The sequence below is a fragment of the Canis lupus genome, chromosome 1, assembly GCF_003254725.2.
Source record: "Canis lupus dingo isolate Sandy chromosome 1, ASM325472v2, whole genome shotgun sequence".
NCBI classification, from domain to species: Eukaryota; Metazoa; Chordata; class Mammalia; order Carnivora; family Canidae; genus Canis; species Canis lupus.
Window position 1 is genome coordinate 107,057,057 of NC_064243.1, and position 21,197 is coordinate 107,078,253.

The 21,197-nt window shown below is 52.6% G+C and overlaps 2 protein-coding genes and 4 non-coding genes across 18 annotated transcripts; all 6 read right to left on the reverse strand.

Annotated features, from left to right (window-relative positions):
• Nucleotides 1-1,575: 1,575 nt before the first annotated feature.
• RPL13A (ribosomal protein L13a) lies at nucleotides 1,576-5,212 on the reverse strand. 3 transcript variants are annotated; one of them, XM_025424262.3, is made up of 8 exons: nucleotides 5,076-5,212; nucleotides 3,558-3,630; nucleotides 3,114-3,179; nucleotides 2,816-2,917; nucleotides 2,522-2,607; nucleotides 2,284-2,343; nucleotides 1,888-2,010; nucleotides 1,576-1,688 (listed from the first exon to the last, which is right to left on the reverse strand). In XM_025424262.3, the coding sequence occupies exons 1-8, from the start codon at nucleotides 5,088-5,090 to the stop codon at nucleotides 1,602-1,604; spliced, it is 612 nt and encodes a 203-aa protein (XP_025280047.1). In that variant the 5' UTR covers nucleotides 5,091-5,212; the 3' UTR covers nucleotides 1,576-1,601. The 3 variants fall into 3 exon arrangements, with proteins under 3 accessions (XP_025280047.1, XP_048949594.1, XP_048949595.1); XM_049093637.1 differs by lacking the exon at nucleotides 5,076-5,212 and adding an exon at nucleotides 4,093-4,177 and having other exon boundaries at nucleotides 3,116-3,179; XM_049093638.1 differs by lacking the exon at nucleotides 5,076-5,212 and adding an exon at nucleotides 3,892-4,043.
• On the reverse strand, nucleotides 2,137-2,223 carry LOC112645729 (small nucleolar RNA SNORD35). Its single transcript, XR_003127221.1, has one exon. It is a non-coding gene; the product is annotated as a small nucleolar RNA SNORD35 (small nucleolar RNA).
• Nucleotides 2,412-2,484, reverse strand: LOC112645724 (small nucleolar RNA SNORD34). The gene has a single exon (XR_003127217.1). It is a non-coding gene; the product is annotated as a small nucleolar RNA SNORD34 (small nucleolar RNA).
• On the reverse strand, nucleotides 2,692-2,776 carry LOC112645721 (small nucleolar RNA Z195/SNORD33/SNORD32 family). Its single transcript, XR_003127214.1, has one exon. It is a non-coding gene; the product is annotated as a small nucleolar RNA Z195/SNORD33/SNORD32 family (small nucleolar RNA).
• LOC112645722 (small nucleolar RNA Z195/SNORD33/SNORD32 family) lies at nucleotides 3,428-3,511 on the reverse strand. The gene has a single exon (XR_003127215.1). It is a non-coding gene; the product is annotated as a small nucleolar RNA Z195/SNORD33/SNORD32 family (small nucleolar RNA).
• Nucleotides 5,213-6,142: 930 nt separating the features above from the next.
• Nucleotides 6,143-16,258, reverse strand: FLT3LG (fms related receptor tyrosine kinase 3 ligand). Of its 11 annotated transcripts, none has more exons than XM_025424259.2 (8): nucleotides 15,977-16,258; nucleotides 15,597-15,663; nucleotides 14,730-14,840; nucleotides 14,389-14,466; nucleotides 14,029-14,172; nucleotides 13,544-13,682; nucleotides 9,663-9,847; nucleotides 6,143-6,378 (listed from the first exon to the last, which is right to left on the reverse strand). In XM_025424259.2, the coding sequence occupies exons 2-8, from the start codon at nucleotides 15,627-15,629 to the stop codon at nucleotides 6,160-6,162; spliced, it is 909 nt and encodes a 302-aa protein (XP_025280044.1). In that variant the 5' UTR covers nucleotides 15,630-15,663; nucleotides 15,977-16,258; the 3' UTR covers nucleotides 6,143-6,159. The 11 variants fall into 11 exon arrangements, with proteins under 11 accessions (XP_025280044.1, XP_025280040.1, XP_048949590.1 ...); XM_025424255.2 differs by having other exon boundaries at nucleotides 15,897-15,977; XM_049093633.1 differs by lacking the exon at nucleotides 15,977-16,258 and adding an exon at nucleotides 15,897-15,969 and having other exon boundaries at nucleotides 13,544-13,628; nucleotides 14,389-14,442.
• Between the last annotated feature and the right edge of the window lie 4,939 nt (nucleotides 16,259-21,197).

The window sequence follows — 21,197 nt, forward strand, 5'->3', positions numbered from 1 at the left end:
TCCCTCTGCCTGTGTCTCTACCTCTCTATGCCTATCATAAATATATAAATCTTAAAAAAAAAAAGTGGAATGCCCTGTGAATTACAGTCAAATATGTATCACATTCAACTAGGTTTTTTTTTTTTTTTTTTTTTTGCATCGTTAGACATTTGAATACTTAACTCCTAAATTAGAAATTTCCAAGTATTGAGACCCCTGGGTTGCTCAGTGGTTGAGTGCCTTCAGCTCAGGGTCCTGGGTTGGGAGTCCCACATCCGGCTCCCTGCATGGAGCCTGCTTCTCCATGTCTCTCATAAGTAAAATCTTAAAATTTCCAAGTATTATTACCCACTAATCCCAAGGTCAGCACAGAACAGGTGACTAGGGAAGCTTGGTATCTGCTCAAAGCTCTTCAGCCTTCCAGATCGAATTATTGTAATTTTAGGGGCGCCTGGGTGGCCCAGTAGGTAAGCATGACTTGGATTTGGCTCAGGCCAGGTCAGGTTGTGAGATGGAGCCCCACCTTGTTTTCTATGCTGGGTGTGGAGCCTGCTTAAGACTCTCCATCTCCCTCCACCCCCTCCCAAATCTAGCTTTATAAAAGCTTTAGATCTCATATTCCTAGTTCCGTGGCTAATGCTAATTTCAATGTTTCCGGTCTCCTGAACCTCCTGCTGTGGCCCAAGACCAACCGCCAGTGATGAGACTGGTTTTAAGAGGACTATTTAGGGACGCCTGGGTGGCTCGGGGAGGGGGGTTGAGAATTCCAATCCCAGGGAAGAGTCCCACATTGGCCCCTTGTAGAGAAACCTGCCTCTCAGGAATAAAATTATTTTTTTTGTTGTTAGGAATAAAATTTTTAAAAAGTGACAATTTCATACTTTGCAGCTGAATTAGACAATCTGCTGGGCAACCATGATGGTTTTGAGAAATTCAACTACATAGGACTCAAAATTCCTTGGTAGGCAGAAGCTCTTCCATGAAGAATAGGTCATTATGCAACTGTTGTGGGAAGGACTCCAGCATGGCCAGTCCTATCCTCCCAGCCCCTTTTCTTGCTGAGGGCCTCACTCCCCTGGGCCTGCCTCCACAGCAGACACACACTGCAAGACGCCAAGTTTCTTTAAAAATAATTTATTAGGTTTGGATCACAGAATTACAGGGATAGCACAAGGGTAGAGCCTGTGACCCCTTGGCTGTTCCCCATCTACAGATCTGGAACTACCTCTGTACACCAGGCTTGGCCCCCAGCATCCTCACACCCTAACAGCTACAGAGTATAGCGCCTGACTGTGCATGACAAGTTTAAATACACCCCATTCTCAACGAAGGGCTCCCCTCCATTTTCCAGGTCTTTCTTGCTTACAGTGAAATGGCACTAATAACTCTCAGGAATGAGTCACAGGCACTTATGCCTCAGAACTCTTAAGAATTTTTTTTTTTAACTTTTTAGAAGACCTTTCTTAACAGTAGTGACTAAAGCCTTGTGTTCCCAGTACTGTAAGCCCCAGGTTGCCTGAGGCATGAGGGCAGCAGCCCCTGGGAGTCCCCCATATCCTAGGGCGGCGATGGAGGAAGGGCAGGCCAGGCCAAGCATGATGAATAAGTCAATTTTATTGGGCTCAGACCAGGAGTCCATGGGTCTTGAGGACCTCTGTGTATTTGTCAATTTTCTTCTCCACATTCTTTTCGGCCTGTTTCCGTAGCCTCTGTGGGGTAAGAGAACAGACAATGGTCAATGGGTGTTGCCCAAGACCTTCCTCATCCTAGGTGCCCAATTCCACTCCCTGCCAAGCCGGGCCTCAGGCAGAGGCCTCTGGGGCTGAACAAAGACCACTCTGTCCAGAGAGATCATCCTCAAGGCCCTGCCCAAGAACACGGTACCCTTTGGTTCCAGCCCATCCTCACCATAAGCTGTTTCTTCTTCCGATAATGGATCTTGGCCTTTTCCTTCCTCTTCTCCTCCAGGGTGGCTGTTACTGCCTGGTACTTCCAGCCAACTTCGTGAGCCAGGCGCCCCAGGTAAGCAAACTGTGTGGGAGGGGAGAAGAAAGTTCTAAGCCAAGTGGAGCCAGGGTGGCAAGCTGTCCTGGAGGACCCAAATTTTCTCAGCAGGTCTCAGCTAAAGATACAGCCACCCCAAGGGGCTCCCTGCTCCTGCTGGCATCAGCTGAGCCATTGGCATTATCGGCACTGCCCACTGTGGCATCCGCAGACCATCGTGAGAAAGAGCCATCATCTGCCAGTTTCAGGGACCTCAGATTTGCCCCCTAGTCAGAGTACCCAGCCTAACCTGGAACTCACCTTTCGTGTAGGCTTCAGGCGTACCACCTTGAGGGCAGCTGGAACCACCATTCGCTTTTTCTGTTAGAGAAGGAGAGGAGCTTAAGAGCCCTGGAATAAGGGACAGACAGGGAAGAAGGCTGCTGGGACAGCGTCTCAGCCAATGCTGTTCTCATGAGGATCAAACAATGTAGGTACAACTGTGCAACATCATGGACGCCAGACACATGAATGCTGTACAGGAGGCTGTGGAGCTCACCTTGTCATAGGGTGGTGGGATCCCATCAAACACCTTGAGGCGGTCCAGGGCAGCCTGGCCTCGCTTGGTCTTGTGGGGCAGCATGCCTGTGGGTGGATGACCAACAGACTTGCTCAGTGGGGCTCATGAGGACCCTGCCCCCAACCCCACCCAACCCCACGGTCACAGTGGTGGCCTCAGATGGTAGTGCATGTGGAGTCATCTCATAGTCAGGAAACTCGAATACAAGTGGGAGAAGTCCTCATCACTGGCCACCCATCCCCTCGCCACCTGCAGTCCTCAGGCCCCGCTCACCTCTAACTGTCCGCCAAAAGATACGGCTGGGTGCCCGGAAGTGATAGGGGCCACGGGATGGGTTGGTGTTCATCCGCTTGCGGAGGAAGGCCAGGTACTTCACTGGGGAGAGAGAGGGTGTGAAACCTCAGCCCCCAGCCAAAGGCTAACTTCTTCCAACACACATCCATGCTCCCAAGGGCCTGTTCGGGAACGCAAATGAGCACTTCCCACCACCAGTGGGCTCGCCCCTGGAGCCAATGAAGACTGCGAATCTCCCAGGTCCACCCTCCAGCCCTCCTCCCAGGTCCTAACTTACACTTGTTTCTGTAGAAATTGCCAGAAATGTTGATGCCTTCACAGCGCACGACTACAACCTTCCGGCCTAGAGGAAAAGGAAAGTGCGAACAAAGGCTACAAGCGGCTCTACATATAAACTGGTTACCACCCACCTCCTGAAGACCCTGGAACATGGATCCTTCTGTGTGGAGCTGACCACAACGTACAAGAAAGCCAAGGCCTCTTGCAGGGGAACCTCTTGCCCCAAGAAGAACTTGATTTATGCTTATATTTACAGCCTGACTGAAAATTTTCCATCTCGAACTCCCAGACCCCAGGAGAGGGAGTAGCTAGTAGGTCTCAGAGCGGTGCATGGGGTTGATCTCATGGTCGTGAGACTCAAACGAAAGATGGTGATTGTTGCTCATCACTGACCGCTGGATGGGACCCATGCCCAGAGGAACCGTGGGCAGAGCAGACTTACCCAGAAGCACCTGTTTGGCCACAATGGCCGCCAGGCGGCCCAGGAGATGGCCTCGGCCATCGAGCACCAGGACCTGGTGGAGATAGGATAAAAAGGCTTAGATGCATCTTCAGCTTTGACTCCCCACCCAAAGCAACTAGTGCTGCTGGTTTGTCACCTTATCCCCCAGAGTGCCCTATCCACTAGCAGGCCTGAAAACCAGGACCCGAGGCCCACCGAACAGATGTGGCCAAGAAACCAAAGGTTGACACGATTTCCGTGAACAGAATTAAAACAAAGGCCTTTCCTCACATCTCAGCTGCCTAAAGGGCAGGAAGTCTTAAGCCCCAATTACATTCAAGGGTGAGAGGATGAGCTGGGATTTGAACAAAGGCTGGCAACAGTCTGTCCATTGATCCAGTCAGTGGGAGAGGCTCTGCAGAGTAGTCAGGAGCTGGTGCCAGATCTTATGTCGAATTTAGCTCAGCATCCCTGGGCGAACTTCTCAAAGTCAAATCCTTAGCTTCTTCACCACGAGTCAAGTCCCCACTCTTACCCAGTGCTTGTTATATACTTGTGATTGTTGGAAGGCAGAAGGATACAGAATCTAAAGCCAGACTTCCTGACAATGTGACTTTGGCTAAAAATCTCCAGCTTCCTCACCTGGAAGATGGGGATAACAATATCTGCCTCAGGAACATTATGGTATGTTAACCGTATTACACTAAATATAAACCCAATGGTGCCAGGCACAGTTGACTGCGCGAACACGTGTTCAGAGAACCTTACCACCTCTCCGGACTCCACAAACGTGCCTTTTCCTCCCCTTACCGCTCAGACTCATTACATAAATTCACATGGACACCCTTTCCGGAACCATCCTCGCTTTCATATTTAAAAAAATCAAGACAAGGAGTCCGCCGCTTCTGCGGTGTCCCTCAGGTGGCAATGGGCAGCGGAGCCTTTCATCAGTTCTCTGCTCCAGGAGCAACGAAAAGAGCAATTCGTTCCTGGACGTCCAGTAGGCAGGAACGCTCTGGACCCACCGCCTAAGACCTCCTACGAAAGCGTCCAGAGCTGCAGGCGGCGGGTGAGAACTCCCACGAGGGTGAGGGGACGCGCGCCTCGAGCAGGCTGGTAGCGCCCTCCATTTTGGCCAATCCTTGGCTTCTCACAGCCCAGGCGCTTTCCGCGTGCTTTCCGTCGCTAAGGACACACGGGCCCAACTCGGCCAAGGCTTGGCCGAGAGGAAGACAAACGAGCCCTACTTTTAAAGTAGCTTTCTATTTTGGGAGCCCCCATTATGCCCCTAAGAGAAAAGGGGTAATGCCGCATTTTAGCCATTCCCGAACAAAAAGAAGCCATCCTAGTTATCTCCTGTTTCCCCGTTGCAGATTCCTTAGGCCGAAAGCTTCTCCTTTCGTTCAATTATCGAGTTTAGGTTTCACAACACACTTATGAGGGCAAAGAGGGCCCTACCCCATTCCGGCCTGGAACCCACCCGGCCCCACGCCTCCCCGGCCCGCGAAGAGCCCGCACCTGCCCCTCCGCCATCTTCGGCAGCCGCCTGGGAAAGGAGGAAGCCTCGGCGCAGGGTTTCTTATCCCTTGAAACAGGGGCGGAGGAAGTGACGCCGCATGGGCTGTACGGGCAGCTTTCCGTCTTTTCATTGGCTAGAGTGTTTTGCGCGTGCGCAAAGGGAGCCGCTAGAAGGCGGGTCGTCTTCTAACTGTCCAATCCGCGTCCAGTCCTTCTCGTCGGCTCTTAAGCAGCCATTGCTGTGCTGGGCGAGAGATCACGTGGGGTATGATGCGGCTCCGCTGGGACGGGACTGTCCAGCCTCGGCAGCCATATTTTTGAGGGGCTGCGAATCTCCGCGTTAGGGGCTTGGTCGGGTGTCTGCGGGGAGCGGAGGGAAGCGCCGTCACTCGCTGAAGCGACAGCAGGTTGCAGGGCACGCGGTGGCCCGCAGGGGGCCAGTGGGCTCTCTCTTCATCGCGCAGTCTAGGCTTAAAGGTCTGGATTCCAGTGGCTGTTCCGCCTCCCAGTGACTTGGCCGAACCCCACCCCCCCACCCCCCGGCCCCCGCCTGACCCTGTCTGGGCCTCAGTGTCCCCGTCTGTAAAACAGATGGAAATAGTTTGCCCTCTGAGCTCTAAGAGCGTACGAGGGGATGACTACCAGGCGGCTTCGAGGTTTTCGCTTCGGCTGCGTCCCTGGCCTCGGATGTCCTCCCCTCCAGCCCCACCTTCTGAAGCCTCAGACTGTCACAGTCCCAGTGCTTTCCTGCGGAGGAGTCCTCTCCTCCAGGGCGCCCCCCGGGATCTCAGGCTGCCGGGACGCGTACTCGCCGCGGGCTCCGAGGGCCTGTACTGCAGCCGCTGCACCGAGGCGCCCAGGGTCTTGTTCCCCTCAGATCCGGAGCCCCGGGCCGGCGGGTCCTGACTCCCCCCGACTGGGTCTCGGCGCTGCCGCGCACTGGTTCTGCACCCCAGGCGGCCTCAGAGAGCAGGGACTGAATGAAGCATTGCATTAACCGAAAAACCAGGATCCGCACCCAAACTGCCCCGTCCACATCCTGTCCCATCTACAGGCCTGGCGACAGCTGGTAGAAAAGGATGATTTATATACAATTTCTTGGGGGCAAGGACTTTGTACAGAGGGGGAGAGGTGGGGCTGGGGCTGGCTTTGGGGGCGTTGGGGGCGGGCGTTGCCTTGATCCTGGGGAGGGAGCGAGCGGGGCTGCGTGGTCGAGGAAGGGACCAGTCTCTAGCTGACTCCCTCCAGGTCCCAGCTCTGTGTCCTCGGGCAGATGGCTCCGCTCGCTGGGCCTCAGTGTCCTCTGTAAAACGGGATGAGAGATGTGTCTGTCTCAGTGGACTGTCTGGGGATCCGTGGACAGAAGAGAGGAAGGAGAGCACCAAGCTCAGTGCTCGGCACAGACTCAGTATTGAGAACAATTCCCTTTCCAGTGAGTGCCCACTGTGTGTTAGGGCATCACTGTCCAAGAGAACTAACTCTGCAAAGATGGAGACCGTGAGATCCCTGCGCTCCCACACAGCCGCAGAGCAGCCACGGTGAATGCCGAGTACTCCAAATGTGCCCAGTGCAACTGAGGAGCTGAGTTTTACATCTTACCTACTTTAAACTTAACTGGTAGTGTGTTTATTAGGAGAGCAGGAAAACCGAGTGGACAGAAGCAAGAACAGGACGAAAACTTCTCAGTGGATTACCTTTTCAAAAAAAATTGTAACAAAAATTATTGTACAAGGGAAGCCTGGGTGGCTCAGCAGTTGAGGGTCTGCCTTCAGCTCAGGGTGTGATCCTGGGGTCCTGTAGGGAGCCTGCTTCTCCCTTTGCCTGCATCTCTGCCTCTCTCTTGTGTGTCTCTCATGAATAAATAAATAAAATCTTTAAAAATTGTTTTGAAAAATTATTGTACAAAAACAAGTGCTAAAGTGAAAAATTATTTAAACTTAGAAACTGGGATCCCGGGCAGCCCCGGTGGCACAGTGGTTTAGTGCTGCCTGCAGCCTGGGATGTGATCCTGGAGACCCGGGATCGAGTCCCGCATCGGGCTCTCTGAATGAATAAATAAATAAATCTTAAAAAAAAAAAAAAAGTCTCTGTGTGACTATCATGAATAAATAAATAAAATCTTTAAAAATAAAGTAAACTTAGAAACTGATCCTGGGGCTGGGGGGGGGGGGCGCTGTCAGTTACCCCATCTGACTCTTAATTTTGGCTCAGGTCCTGATCTCAGGGTGAGGGAATCAAGTCCCCAGTCAATTTGATGGTAGAAGTGGAGACTGGTTAAGATTCTCTCTCACCATCTCCCTCTGTTCCCCCCTCCCTGCTCTTTATCAAAAAGAAAAGAGAAAAAAAGGAGAGGTGCATGGGTGGTTCAGTTGGTTAAGTGTCTGCCTTCAGGTCAGGTCATGATCCCATGGGCTCCCTGCTCAGTGGGGAGTCTGCTTCTCCCCTTCCCTCTGCTCCTCCCCCCATTTGAGGGTGCTCTGTCTTCTCTCAAATAATAAAATCTTTTTTTTTTATTTTTATTTATTTATGATAGTCACAGGGAGAGAGAGAGAGAGGCAGAGACGCAGGCAGAGGGAGAAGCAGGCTCCATGCACCGGGAGCCCGATATGGGATTCGATCCCGGGTCTCCAGGATCGAGCCCTGGGCCAAAGGCAGACACCAAACCGCTGTGCCACCCAGGGATCCCTCAAATAATAAAATCTTTAAAAAAATAGCAAAAACAACTTGTTTCTTTTTGGAAACTTGTTTTTTTTTAAGATTTTTATTTTATTTACTCATGAGAGATACAGAGCGGGAGAGAGAGAGGCAGAGACACAGGCAGAGGGAGAAGCAGGCTCCATGTAGGGAGCCTGATGCGGGACTTGATCCCGGGACCCCAGGATCACGCCCTGGGCTGCAGGTGGCGCTAAACCGCTATGCCATCCGGGCTGCCCCTTTTTGGAAACTTGTTTGGAACAATTTGAGCAGGTGAATCTACTTTTTTGCAAATGTAAATTTCAAGAACTTTAAATATGTGGAGAAATTTTTTGTTTGTTTAAGTAGGCTTCACATCCACTGTAGAGCCCAGCGCAGATCAAACCCATGACCCTGAGATCAAGACCCGAGCTGAGAGCAAGAGTTGGACGCTCACCCAACTGAGCTATCTGGGTGCCCCTAGAAAGTTTTTTATTTTTTTAAGTAATCTCTGTGCCCAATGTGGGGCGTGAACTCACAGCCCTGAGATCAAGAGTCGCATGCTTTACTAACTGAGAGAACCAGGTGCCCCAATATTAGAAAGTTTTAAATGACGTGTGTGGCTTGTGTTCTATTTCTGTTGGACAGCCTCACTTTAAGGCCTTTGCCTGCATCACTTAACCTCCAGACAACTCTATGGTAGGAAGACTATTATTAGAGTCTTTTATAAAGATAAGGAAACTGAGGCAGAAGAATGAAAAGCTTGGATGTCCCGAAGGCCCAGAATCAAATCTTGGTTCTGTCACTCATGTGCTGTATGACTTTTGGCAAATTATTTACCTCTTTGTGCTTTGGTTTCAGCCTCTATGAAATTTGATAATAATGGTACCAGCTTCTCAATTAAGTTAATTTGTAGAAAGCCCTAGCATAAGGCCTGTATCACTGAGGCCTTATATGTGTGAGCAATTACTACAAAATATTTCTTGTAAGAACACTGGGCCCATCAAGAACCCAATAGGGCCTCCCCAACTTCCTCCCTCCTGGCCACCTGCCTCCTGCCTCCACACCTGTTCCCCTGACCTCCCCCCCAGTTCTTTCTTCCATCACTCACCTCCCCTGGCTCCCTGCTGCCCTGGGCAGGAAGTCCCAGCTCCCCTGCTTGGTGTTTGAGGCCTAGATCTTTCGCACCCACATTCACACCCTCCCCAGGCTCAATGAAGTTACTGGAACACCCAGAGCTTTTTCACACCTGGAGGGCTTTGCAAAGGTGGTCCTCTCCCCCTGCTTCAGGAGACTACTGTCTCCTGGCTTGCAGACTCCTATAGCCAAATGCCTCCCCTTGGCCCCCCTCATGCCCCCAGGTCCCCACTGAGCTCACCTTTTCTTAATCTCCATCCTCCCCCAGATTTCCCACTGGGCCAGACCCAGGGTCATCTGTGTCACTGGCCCAAGCCTGTCAGTCTCCAGCCCTGTCCTTTAAGATTTCGTTTTTAAGTAATCTCAACACCTAATGTGGAGCTCAAACTCACAGCCAAGAGATCAAGAGTAATTTGCTCTATTGACTGAGCCAGCCAGGTGCCCTTCCAGCCCTGTCCTTGATCCCTGACCCCTGACTTTGTCGCCTCCTCGGCCTCCCTATGGTGCTCATCCTGGCTCTGACTCAGGCCTTGTCCTCTCTCCCTGGATCACCACCCAGCCTCCAGTCTGTCCCCTGTCATGGCCCCAGAGGGGTCTTCCTCATCCAGGGCAGACTTAGGTCCTCCCACCAAAGGATTCACCAGGATGAGTCAGTGCTGCACGAGCCACAGGGGCAGCCTGTCCTGGAGACTGGGGGGCGGAGGTCACCTGTGGCCACCACAGGGTCAAACCCACCCCCTCAGACTGCCCATCCCCTCTGTCTACCTGCTGACTCACCTGCTCCCCAGGGTAGGGTGACCTCCGCCGCCGCCTCCTTCGCCAATGCAGGCACCAGGCAGTGGACATCAGCAGGAGAGCCACGGGCAGCAGCAGCAGGAGGAGCAGCCGAGGTGCCTGAGGGGCTGGCAAGGCAGTGGCCTCCAGGGCCCCGGGGCTCCTTGGGGGCACCAATGTAGAGGAGTCTGAGGGGAGGAGAGAGGGTGGCCGGGTTACTGAGGAGATTGGTGAGGCCAGGGGAGAGGAGGAAACCCAAGCAGGCCTGGTGGAACCTGTGTGACCTCAGGTGGGCTGCTGGCCTCTCTGTGCCTCAGTCTCCTCATCCGTGAAATGGGGATAACCATTATTCCTACCGCATAAGGTGGTCACAAAAATTAAATACGTGACCACACAGACAGTCCTTAGAACAGTGTGGCATCTGGTAAGTTTGCCTTTTCTTTTAAATTTTTTTTGTAAAGATTTTACTTATTCATGAGAAACAGAGAGAGAGAGAGAGAGAGAGGCAGAGACACAAGCAGAGGGAGAAGCAGGCTCCATGCTGGGAGCCCGACGTGGGACTTGATCCCAGGTCTCCAGAATCATGCCCTGGGCTGAAAGTTGCACTAAACTGCTGGGCCACTGGAGCTGCCCTTTTTTAAGATTTATTTCAGAGAGAAAGCAAGCATGAGCAGGGGGAGGGGGAGAGGGAGAAAGAGGCACCCCACTGAGCAGGGAACCTGATGTGGAACTTGATCCAAGAACCCTGGAATCATGACCTGAGCTGAAGGCAGATGCCCAAACAACTGAGCCACTTGGGTGCCCTTGCCTTTTTTTTTTTTACAGTTGAACAAAGTTATTTCTAGTGCTTCTGTATCAATTTGTTTATTCCTCTTTTTCCTCCAGTGGGCTGTGGGCTTCACGTGGGCAACAGGAACTTTATCTGTCTTATTTATTGCCAGAACCCACCACTTGGTGCTTGTTACATAATTTTATAATAGCTTAATTTCATAAACTAAATATTTGACCAAATGAAAAATTGACAAGTGGACAGATAAAACAAAGATCCCTCCCAATCTCTGTTCCCTCTATACCCTCACCCAGCTGTCTCTTCCCCTCACTTGCTGGATTCCAGCCACATGAGCCTTTTCACTGTTCCTTAAACACGTAGGGACATGTTTCTGCCTCAGGGCCTTTGCACTGGGTGTTCTCATATTCCCAACCTTCAGTGACTCAAGCCATTCACCTCACACCATGACTCCCATCACCTGGTTGTAATTTGCCTGCATAGGACTCATTACACTCAGATATTTTTTCCTGTTAATTATTTGCTAATACGTTTGTTCCTCAATCAGCTCCACATGTGCAAGCACTTGGTCTTGTTCTGAGCCCTGTCACCAAAGCCAGGCACCAAGGAGATGGCTAATAAAATGTGGTCAAATGAATCATCATCATAAATATAAGTACAAATGACAAGTGAAGCTTAAAATAGATGGCAAAATGATCGGAAGTGTGGGGAGAAAGTGAGAAAATCAGAGTGGGAGGTTTTAAGTATCCCTTTCAGGGGCACCTGGCTCAGTCAGTGGCACATGCGACTCTTCATCTCAGGGTTGTGAATTCAAGCCCTACATTGGGGATAGGATTACATTAAAAAAAATAGAATCTGGGGATCCCTGGGTGGCTCAGCGGTTTGGCGCCTGCCTTTGGCCCAGGGCCTGATTCTGGAGACCCAGGATCGAGTCCCGCATCGGGCTCCCGGCATGGAGACTGCTTCTCCCTCTGCCTGTGTCTCTGCCTCTCTTTTTTTCTCTCTCTATCATGAATTAAAAAATAAAAAAAATTGGGATCCCTGGGTGGCGCAGCAGTTTGGCACCTGCCTTTGGCCCAGGGCGCGATCCTGGAGACCTGGGATCGAATCCCACGTTGGGCTCCCTGCATGGAACCTGCTTCTCCCTCTGCCTGTGTCTCTGCTTCTCTCTCTCTCTGTGTGACTATCATGAATAAATAAATAAAATCTTTAAAATAAAAAATAAAAATAAATTAAAGAAAAATAGAATCAAATCAAAGATACAATATTAGCTATGTGTTCAAACAGTGCTATTTAAGAGATGTTTGGCTAAATAAAAATGTATGATTTCAATGATTAATTATGAAGAGTGATTATAAAATGATTAAGTCCAATAACATCATCATAAAGAACAGATTCGTGGTTGCCAGGGGCTAGGGATGGGAATTATTACAAAGGGATCCAGTAAAGTATTTTGATTGTGGTGGTTGATTGCAAGAAGCCACACATGTGATAACACTGCAAAAACACACATACACTTTTAGGAAGGGAACTGTGGGGCAGCCCCGGTGGCTCAGCAGTTTAGCACTGCCTTCAGCCCAGGGAATGATCCTGGAGATCTGGGATCAAGTCCCACATGGGGCTCCTTGCATGGAACCTGCTTCTCCCTCTGCCTCTCTCATGAATAAATAAAATCTTAAAAAAAAAAAAAAGAAAAGGGAACTGTGTTCCTCAAAATTCCTATGTTGAAATCCTAACCCCCAGTACCTTGGAATGAGACCTTATTGGGAGATAGGGTATATATACAGATAATCAAGTTAAAATGAGGTCATCAGGGCACTTCCTTTGTCCCATAGGACTGGTGACCTTATAAAAAGGGGAAATCCAGATGTGAAGGTGTGCTCAGAGGGAGAACACCCTGTGAACGTGAGAATGGCCATCAACAAGTCAAGGAGAGAAGCCTGGAACAGAACCTTCCCTCAGAGGCCTCAGAAGGAGCCAATGCTACCCACACATTGATTTCAGACTCCTGGCCTCCAGAACTGTGAAACAAACACTTCTGTTCAGATCATTCAGTTTGTGGTACTTTGTTAGGGGAGCCCTAACAAACTAACATACACACAAGTGCACGCGAGTGTGCCCACATAACTTGTAAAATGTGAATAAACCCTGTGGATTATATGCATGGACTGCGACCCATGTCATATTTCTGGTTTTGCTATCGTGCTGTAAGCAACACTAAGCAAAATGTAACCCTGGGGCTGGGGAGGGCTGGGGAAAGGGTGTCCGGGACCTCCTCATACGTTTCTTTGTACCCTCCTTTGTTTTGTTTTGTTTATTTTTAAAGATTTTATTTATTTATTCATGAGAGACACAGAGAGAGAAAGGCAGAGACACAGGCAGAGAGAGAAGCAGGCTCCATGCAGGGAGCCAGATGTGGGACTCGATCCCAGGACTCCAGGATCATGCCCTGGGCTGAAGGTGGCGCTAAACCGCTGAGCCATCCCGGCTGCCCCACATAAATAAAATCTTTAAAAATAAATACAACTAAAACAACCAATCATTTGCTACCAAAAATAATGAACGTTAAAATTCCAGGGGAGGGATCCCTGGGTGGCGCAGCGGTTTGGCGCCTGCCTTTGGCCCAGGGCGTGATCCTGGAGACCCGGGATCGAATCCCACATCGGGCTCCCGGTGCATGGAGCCTGCTTCTCCCTCTGCCTGTGTCTCTGCCTCTCTCTCTCTCTCTATGATGACTATCATAAATAAAAAAAATAAAAAAAAAATTAAAAAAAAAAATTCCAGGGGAAAAAAAAGTGAATTTACCTAAAAAAAAAAAAAAAAAACAACTTGACTACTAGAATATTTCCACTCAAGCACGTGGCTATCATTATGTTTCTATCTGACAGGGCTGTCTCGGAGAAGCAGGCAGCAATTACCCTTGCCCAAGATGGGTAAACTGAGGCCTAAACTTAAGAGGAACCTGCCCAAAGCCACACAGCCAGAGGGAGCAGGGCGGGTCTGGGATGGCCTGAGCAGAGGGCGTGAGGGGCTGTGAGCTAGGGAAGGTAGGGGTGAGCGGGGTGGGGGTTGGGGGCCCAGGGAGTGGGGCTTTTACCGGGCTGACACTGCAGCTCCAGGCACCCGGAGAAATTCCTGCGGGTGATCCAGGGCTTCAGGGCGGCCAGCTGCTGGGAGGTGTCCTGCAGGAGGTGGGAGATGTTGGTCTGGACGAAGCGAAGACAGCTGGGGAGGGGCTGGGGGCAGGGGAGGGAGATGTCACCAGGGCATCACCCCCGCTGTCTGCTCAGGCCAGGGCCTTCCCTGCCTGGCCACGCCTACAGGGTCCCCTGGGCGGGGTGCTGGGTCTCAGAAGGGAGGACCTCTTTGTGGTGTCCAGCTAGGAAATACACTCAGAATTGGTGCACTGGGCCCAGGATCCCAACGCCACCCCCCACCCCACCCCCACCACCTGCGGGACCGGGTTAGAGCACCTCCCTCGGGTTGCTAGCCAAAAGAAATCTCCAGTAATGTCCAGCAGAGCTTCAGGCCCTAAGGAAGGCAACCCGCTCCCCTAGCCTGTCCCCCAAGTCCAGGGCTGACCTGGAAGGCACAGAAGGTGACAAAGTGTATCTCCGTGTTGACAGCCTCCAGCAGGATTTGCATTTGGGATCCAGCCACAGCCTGGAGCCGCACCATCCAGCGCTGGGCCAGGACCAGGCGCCAGAACGCCCCGCAGAGCTCGTCCTGGGAGAGAGACCGCCCAGCTCAGTAGGGGTGGGGAGAAGGGGGCAAGGGAGGTGCCAGCAGAGAGGACTGTGAGCTTGGACTGGTGGGGCTGGGAGGGTGAGGGGCTGGGGCTAGGAGTCCCACAGCCCCGGGGGAGGCCTGGCCCCCTGAGGGGTGGTGTGCTAGAGTCTCTCCTTTCCACCTCTGCCCCAGCCTCTCCCATCTGTGACTCACGTCCTGCAGGTTGGAGGCGACAGTGACTGGATAGTCCTGAAGCAGGTAATCAGACTGCGGGAGAAAACAGGGTGAGGCCTGGCCGAAGACAGGAGAAAACACAACTATGGAGACCCAGGGAGTGAGGGACAGGGACCCAGGGGGAAGGGGACAGGGACCCAGGGAGTGAGGGACAGGGAGCGGACCGGGGTGGTGGTGGTGGTGGGGACAGGCACCCAGAAGGGGGCCCAGGGAGCCGCACAGACGGACACGGAGCCAGGGGAGCTCGGTCCCCGCGCCAGGACCCGGGCCTCGGGGAGGCTGTCGGGGAGGCTGTCGGGGAGGCTGGGACCGGGCCTCACCAGCTTGCGGATGGTGACCGCGAAGGTGGAGGAGATGGGGCTGTGGCTGAAGGAGCAGTCGGGGGTCCCGCGGAGGCCGGGGCTGAGCAGCAGCAGCAGCAACAGGGAGGCCTGCGGGGTGGGGGCGCCCCCTGTTGGCTCCGCACGCGGTCCTCACCTGCCCCCTCCGCCCTCTCCAGGTCTCTTCCCTCCGGTCCCGGCTCGGCCCCCGCCGCTTCCTCCCCGGTTCCTCCCCGGTTCCCTCTCTGCCTTCGTGCCGCCCGTCCCCGCCTGCTCTCAGCACCGGCCGGCGGCGCCCGGGCTCCCGGGTCGGCTCCCGGTTCTGCTCACCTCGGCGCGCCCGGCTCCCTCCGCCGCCCACCTGGCCCTCTCGGTCCCTGTGTCCGCTTTGGCCCCCGCCCGCCGCCGGGGCCTGCCTTCCCCACGTGTACCCACCCGCCTCCGTTCCTTTCCCCCACTCCTGCCCATGACCCCACCCCTGCCCATGTCCCCCCTGCCCATGTCCCTCACTCCTGTGCATGTCCCCATCCCTGCCCATGTCCCCCACTCCTGTGCATGTCCCCACCCCTGCCCGTGTCCCCCGCTCCTGCCCGTGTCCTTCATCCCTGTGCACGTCCTCCACTCCTGTCCATCTCTCCCTCACTTCTGTCCATGCCCCCCCCGCCCCTGCCCATGTCCCTCACCCCTGCCCCCTGCGCATGTCCTCCACTCCTGTCCATGTCCCGGTCCTCTGCCCATGTCCCCACCCCTGCCCATCTCTCCCTCCCCCCTGCGCACGTCCCCCACCTCTGTCCGTCTGCTCTCTCAGCTCTGCCCAGCTCGGTAGCGCTCTGCCTGTCCCCCGCCTTGTCCCCCGGGTATACGCACAGTTGGGCTCCAGGCTGGCGCCAGCACTATCATCTCGGCCGGAGGCCCCTCATGCCTATGGTCAGATCTTGGAAGGGACAGAAGAGGGAGTCTCAGACCCCCACACCCCAGCCCCTTCCTCACCCGCCCCTTCACCTCCCCACCCCTCCCCTGACTCCTTGATGTGGCTAAGTTTCCGCCTCCTACTCCCTCGGGCTTCCTGCGTGAGCCCCAGTTACGGTGAAAACGCATCTCCCCTTCTAAGAACCCCGACGTCCGGTCCCCGGAACCCTCCCCAGGCCAGGGACCCAGCGACCTGACCCCCATCCCTCCTCCCTCGGCCAGGAGGGGGACCCCAGCCCCGCCCCTCGGGGACCCGGAGTCCGTTTCTCCGCACGCACCAGGCTTGCCCCAGCTGGGCGTGGAAGGGGCCAGGCCGGGTGACAGCCGGAGATCGAAAGCGAAAGGAAATTTTGGGGGGCGATAGAGAGCTGGGGTGGATCTGGCTGAGGCATGGGGCGCCACCTGGTGGTGACAGGTGGCGGCTCACGCGGCTGAGGGCGCCTCCGCGGGACTCGCTCCCCAGAGCAATGAGGCGAGTCGAGGCTGGGACACAGGCGAGTGGGGGGCTGCCTTCAGCTGGAAGGGGGCCAGCCTGGGGCCCTTCCTCCTCGCCTCCAACAGGGAAGGCCGGTCCGAGATGCACACGGGAGCCAGGAGGAGGAGGGCTGTGCTTTGGCCGGGGCGGAATGGGATCTGGAAAAGGAGAGACAGACTGGCGCTGGGGTGGGGGGGCAGGTGACAGGTACATAGCCAACCGAGGACACCCCCACCCCCAGCTGGGTTCATTGACCCCCCCCTGCTGCTGCCTTTGTTGCTGCGGCTCTGCCCTGGCCTCCGGGACTGCTCCCTCGGGCACAGCCCCACCTCCGCCTTGGATGTGTGGGCAAAGCTAGCTTCTGGGGGGCTCCGGGGTTCCTTGGTGTATCTGCATAACTCCATCCCTGCTTCTGTCTTCACTTGGCTTTCTTCTCTAGAAGCGTCTCTCCTCTTGATGTCACTTGTCATTAGATGTGGGGACAACTTGGATAACCCAGGACAACCTTAGCTCAAGGTCCTTAACTTAATTATATCTGCAAGGACTGTTTTTCCAAATAAGGTCACATTCATAGGTTCCAGGGGTGAGATGTGGATATATCTCTCGGGGGACCACCATTCAAACCAGTACAGTTCCTGCCAGGCTGTTTCCCACCTCTGGGCCTTTGCACATGCTGTCCCTTCTGCTGCAGATGCTCTCCAGCCACATAAGAGCCTCATGGTCCTTTCAAGATTCAGTGCAGGGGCGCTTGGGTGGCTCAGTCGGTTAAGTGTCTGCCTTTGGTTTAGGTCATGACTTCAGAGTCCTGGGATCGAGCCCTGCATTGGGCTCGCTGCTTATTGGGGAACCTGCTTCTTCCTCTGTGCCTCCACTCTGCTTGTGCTCTCTCTCTCTTTCAAATACATAAATAAGATCTTTAAAAAAAAAAAAAAAGATTCAGGGCAGCCTGGGTGGCTTGGCGGTTTAGCACTGCCTTCAGCCCAGGGCCTGATTCTGGAGACCCAGGATCGAGTCCCACATTGGGCTCCCTGCATGGAGCCTGCTTCTCCCTCTGCCTGTGTCTCTGCCTCTCTCTATGTGTCTCTCTTTAATAAATCTTTTTTAAAAATTAAAATAAAGCTTCAGTCCAATCATCACTCATCATCAGGGAAATGCAGATCAAAAGCACAATGGGGGGACAGCCCAGGTGGCTCAGCATTTTAGCACCACCTTCAGCCCAGTGCCTGATCCTGGGGTCCAGTCTCAAGTCAGGCTCCCAGCATGGAGCCTGCTTCTCCCTCTGCCTTTGTCTGCCTCTCTCTCTCTCTCTCTCTCTCTCTGTTTCTCATGAATAAATAAATAAAATCTTTAAAAAAACCCAGTGAGATATTACCTCACACACAAGTTAGGATGGCCGTCGTCAAAATGACAGAAGTGGGGATGCCTGGGTGGCTCAGCGGTTGAGCATCCCCCCCCTTTTTCTAAAGATTTTATTTATTTATGCATTAGAGGCATATAGGCAGAGACACAGGCAGAGGGAGAAGCAGGCTCCATGCAGGGAGCCCAACAGGGGACTCGATCCCGGGTTTCCACGATCACGCCCTGGGCCGAAGGCGGCGCCAAACCGCCGAGCCACCCAGGCTGCCGGAGCATCTCCCTTTGGCTCAGGACGTGATCCCAGAGTTCTGGTATCGAGTCCTACATCGGGCTCCTGCAGGGAGCCTGCTTCTCCCTCTGCCTGTGTCTCTGCCTCTCTCTGTGTCTCTCATGAATAAATAAATAAAATCTTTTAAAAATGATAGAAAAAAATTAAAAAAATATGATAGAAGTGTTGGTGAGGATGTGGGGAGAAGGGAACCCTGGGTACTGCTGCTGGGAAGGTAGGTTGGTGCAGCTAATGTGGAAAACAGTATGAAGTTTCCTCCAAAAAATACAAAAATCAGAGACCTACCCTATGATGCAGCAATCTCACTCTTGGGTATCTATCCCAAGGTAAGGAAATCAGTCTCAAAGAGTTTTCTGCACTCATATGTTCACTGCAGCAAAATAAGACCTAACTGCTAATAGATGAACAGAAAAAGAAAATGTGATATTTACACACAATAGAATATCATTCAGCCATAACAAGGAAATCCTGTTGTTTGTAACAACGTAGCAACATGTGGAGGACATAATGCTAAGTGAAATAAGCCAGACAGAGAAAGACACATACTGTAGGGTATCACTTATACATGGAATCTAAAAAAAGTAGACTCATAGAGCCAGAGTAGAGTAGTAGTTGCTAGAGGTTGTGTGTGTGTGTGTATGTGTGTGTGTGAAACGGGGAGATTGGGGTAAAAAAACACAAAGTTGGGGCACCTGAGTGGCTCAGTGGTTGAGTGTCTGCCTTTGGCTCAGGCCGTGATCCCGGGGTCCTGGGATGGAGTCCTGCAGGCTCCCTGCAGGGAGCCTGCTTCTCTCTCTTCCTGTGTCTCTGCCTCTCTGCTTCTCTCATGAATAAATAAATAAAGTCTTTTAAAAAAGCACAAAATTTCAGTTATGAGTACATTCTGAGGATTTAATATATAGCATGGTGACTATAATGATACTGTATTGGGGTGCCTGGGTGGCTCAGTTGGTTAAGCATCCAACTCTTCATTCTGGCTCAGGTCATGATTTCAGAGTTGTGGGATCGAGCCCGGTATTGGGCTCTGCACTGGCGTGGAGCCTGCTTGGGATTCTCTCTCTCCCTCTCCCTCTGCCTCCTGCTCCCACTCTCTCTCTCTCAAAAAATAAAGAAGATTCTCTAAACAAAACAATCAATACTGTATTGTATATTTGAAATTCCCTAGGAGAGAAGCTTATCTTTGTTTTGCTTTTGGATATATGTGAATTTTGTTTCCAGTTTGATTGAACTAAGAGAGTGGATATTAAGTGTTCTCATGAGGCACAAAAAGGTAACCTTGTGAAGGGATGGATGTGTTCACTAACTTAATTGTGGTAACTATTTTACAATGTACAGGTATATTAAGTCATCACGTTGTATACACTTAAAAAGCATGTTGTACAACTGAACTATGTATACTCTTTGTCAATCATACCTCAATAAAGCTGGAAAAAACCCTCAACACACATGGCATCTTCCTTGGGAAGGTGGCTGCCACCCCTCTTACCCTCCCTCACACACACTTGTGGGTAGAGTGCCATCTCTGGGTGCTCCAAGTGCCCCAAGCTTCCTCTATTATAGTACATGTCACCTTAGGTTATGTCTGTGTCTTCCACCCAGAGCTAAACCTACCTCTCCTCTGCTCACACACGTTCTGTGGCTCCCTATTGCCCTTAGGACAAATTTCCAGCCTTTCTGCCACCCTGTCCACTTTATCTGATCCCCATCCCCTACCCCCCTCCAAAACCCTTAATAAGATCCTCAATCCTCAGCTCCAAATCCAGCCTGGCACGAGGCCTCCTCTAGGTCCCCCAAGTGTCCCCTCCATAGTTGCACAGATTACGGGTCTCCCCAGTACAGGCTGGGGGCTTGCTGCATTGCTGAGTCTGACCATTCTCTGGGCCTCCAGCTTTGCCCTTCTAGGGCCAGGCACGCAAGAGGACTCAGGGGATATGTCTCATTGCATCAGGCCTGGCAAGTGTTATTTCTAGCTCTGGCTGGGTCACTGTGGGAGCTTGGCCAGCTCCTTATCCTCACTAAGCCTCAATCTCTTCAACCCCAAAATGGGGGCTGAGGTGGCAAATGAGAAACTATAAGGTCCTTCTACATCTGCGCTTCTTTGAATCTCTTGCTTGGTCCACACCATCCGCTGGCCCTCCTTTCCTGCAAGAGTCTGAGACCCCACCCTGTGGAGTTCAGGCATTGGTCGCATGACTCGCTTTGGCCAATGAAAGAAGAGTGGAAGTGACAAAAGTCACTTCTGGGTGAGGATTACCGGGTCAGGGAGCAGAACTCTAATGGCCGAAGCCACATGGAGATGGGGTTCCCGTCAGCCCTGTGTGGCCCTGATGAACAGATGGCCCCTGCCACCCCCTGATGGGCAGGTAGTGGAAGCAAGAAATGAACTTTGTGATTGTCGACCACAAGAGGTGTGGTCTTTGTTACTGCAGCAAAGAATGACCCATCCTGTTATACAGTCCATCTCTGCCCCTTGCCCTCCGCACCTCACCTCCTGTTCAGCCTGCCTTTTTTTTTTTAAAGATTTTATTTATTTATTAATGAGAGACACACAGATTGAGAGAGAGAGGCAGAGACACAGGCAGAGGGAGAAGCAGGCTCCATGCAGGGATCCTGACGTGGGACTCGATCCCGGGTCTCCAGGATCACACCCCGGGCTTCAGGAGGCACTAAACCGCTGCGCCACCAGGGCTGCCCCGTTCAGCCTGCTTACGTTCCTCACCACACTGAAGAGACATTTCCCTATTATTCACTTGTTTTCAGTCTGTCTCCTCTCATGGTGGGGGGCCAGAATAATGGCCCCCTGAAGATGTCCACTAGAACCTGTGAATGTTCCCTCACATGGCCAAAGGGCTTTTGCAGATATGGCCTACTTCTCTTGAGATGGGCAGATGATTGTGGATTGAGTGTTTGTAAGTGAAGGAAGGAGACGAGAGGATCAGAGTCAGAGTGATGCCTTGGGGGATCCCTGGGTGGCGCAGCGGTTTGGCGCCTGCCTTTGGCCCAGGGCGCGATCCTGGAGACCCGGAATCGAATCCCACGTCGGGCTCCCGGTGCATGGAGCCTGCTTCTCCCTCTGCCTGTGTCTCTACCTCTCTCTCTCTCTCTGTGTGACTATCATAAATAAAAATTAAAAAAAAAAAAAAAAGAGTGATGCCTTGGGAGCGGCCATCGCTGGCAATGAGTGATGGGGGGGTGGCACCTGGGTGGCTCAGCTGGTAAAGTGTCTACCTTACGCTAAGGTTATGATCCCAAGGTCCCAGGATCGAGTCCCACATTGGGCCCCCTGCTCAGTGGGAAGCCTGCTTCTCCCTCTGCCCTGCCCCCCCTACTCTTGCTCACTCTCACTTTCTCAAATAAATAAAATCTTTAAAAAAGTGAC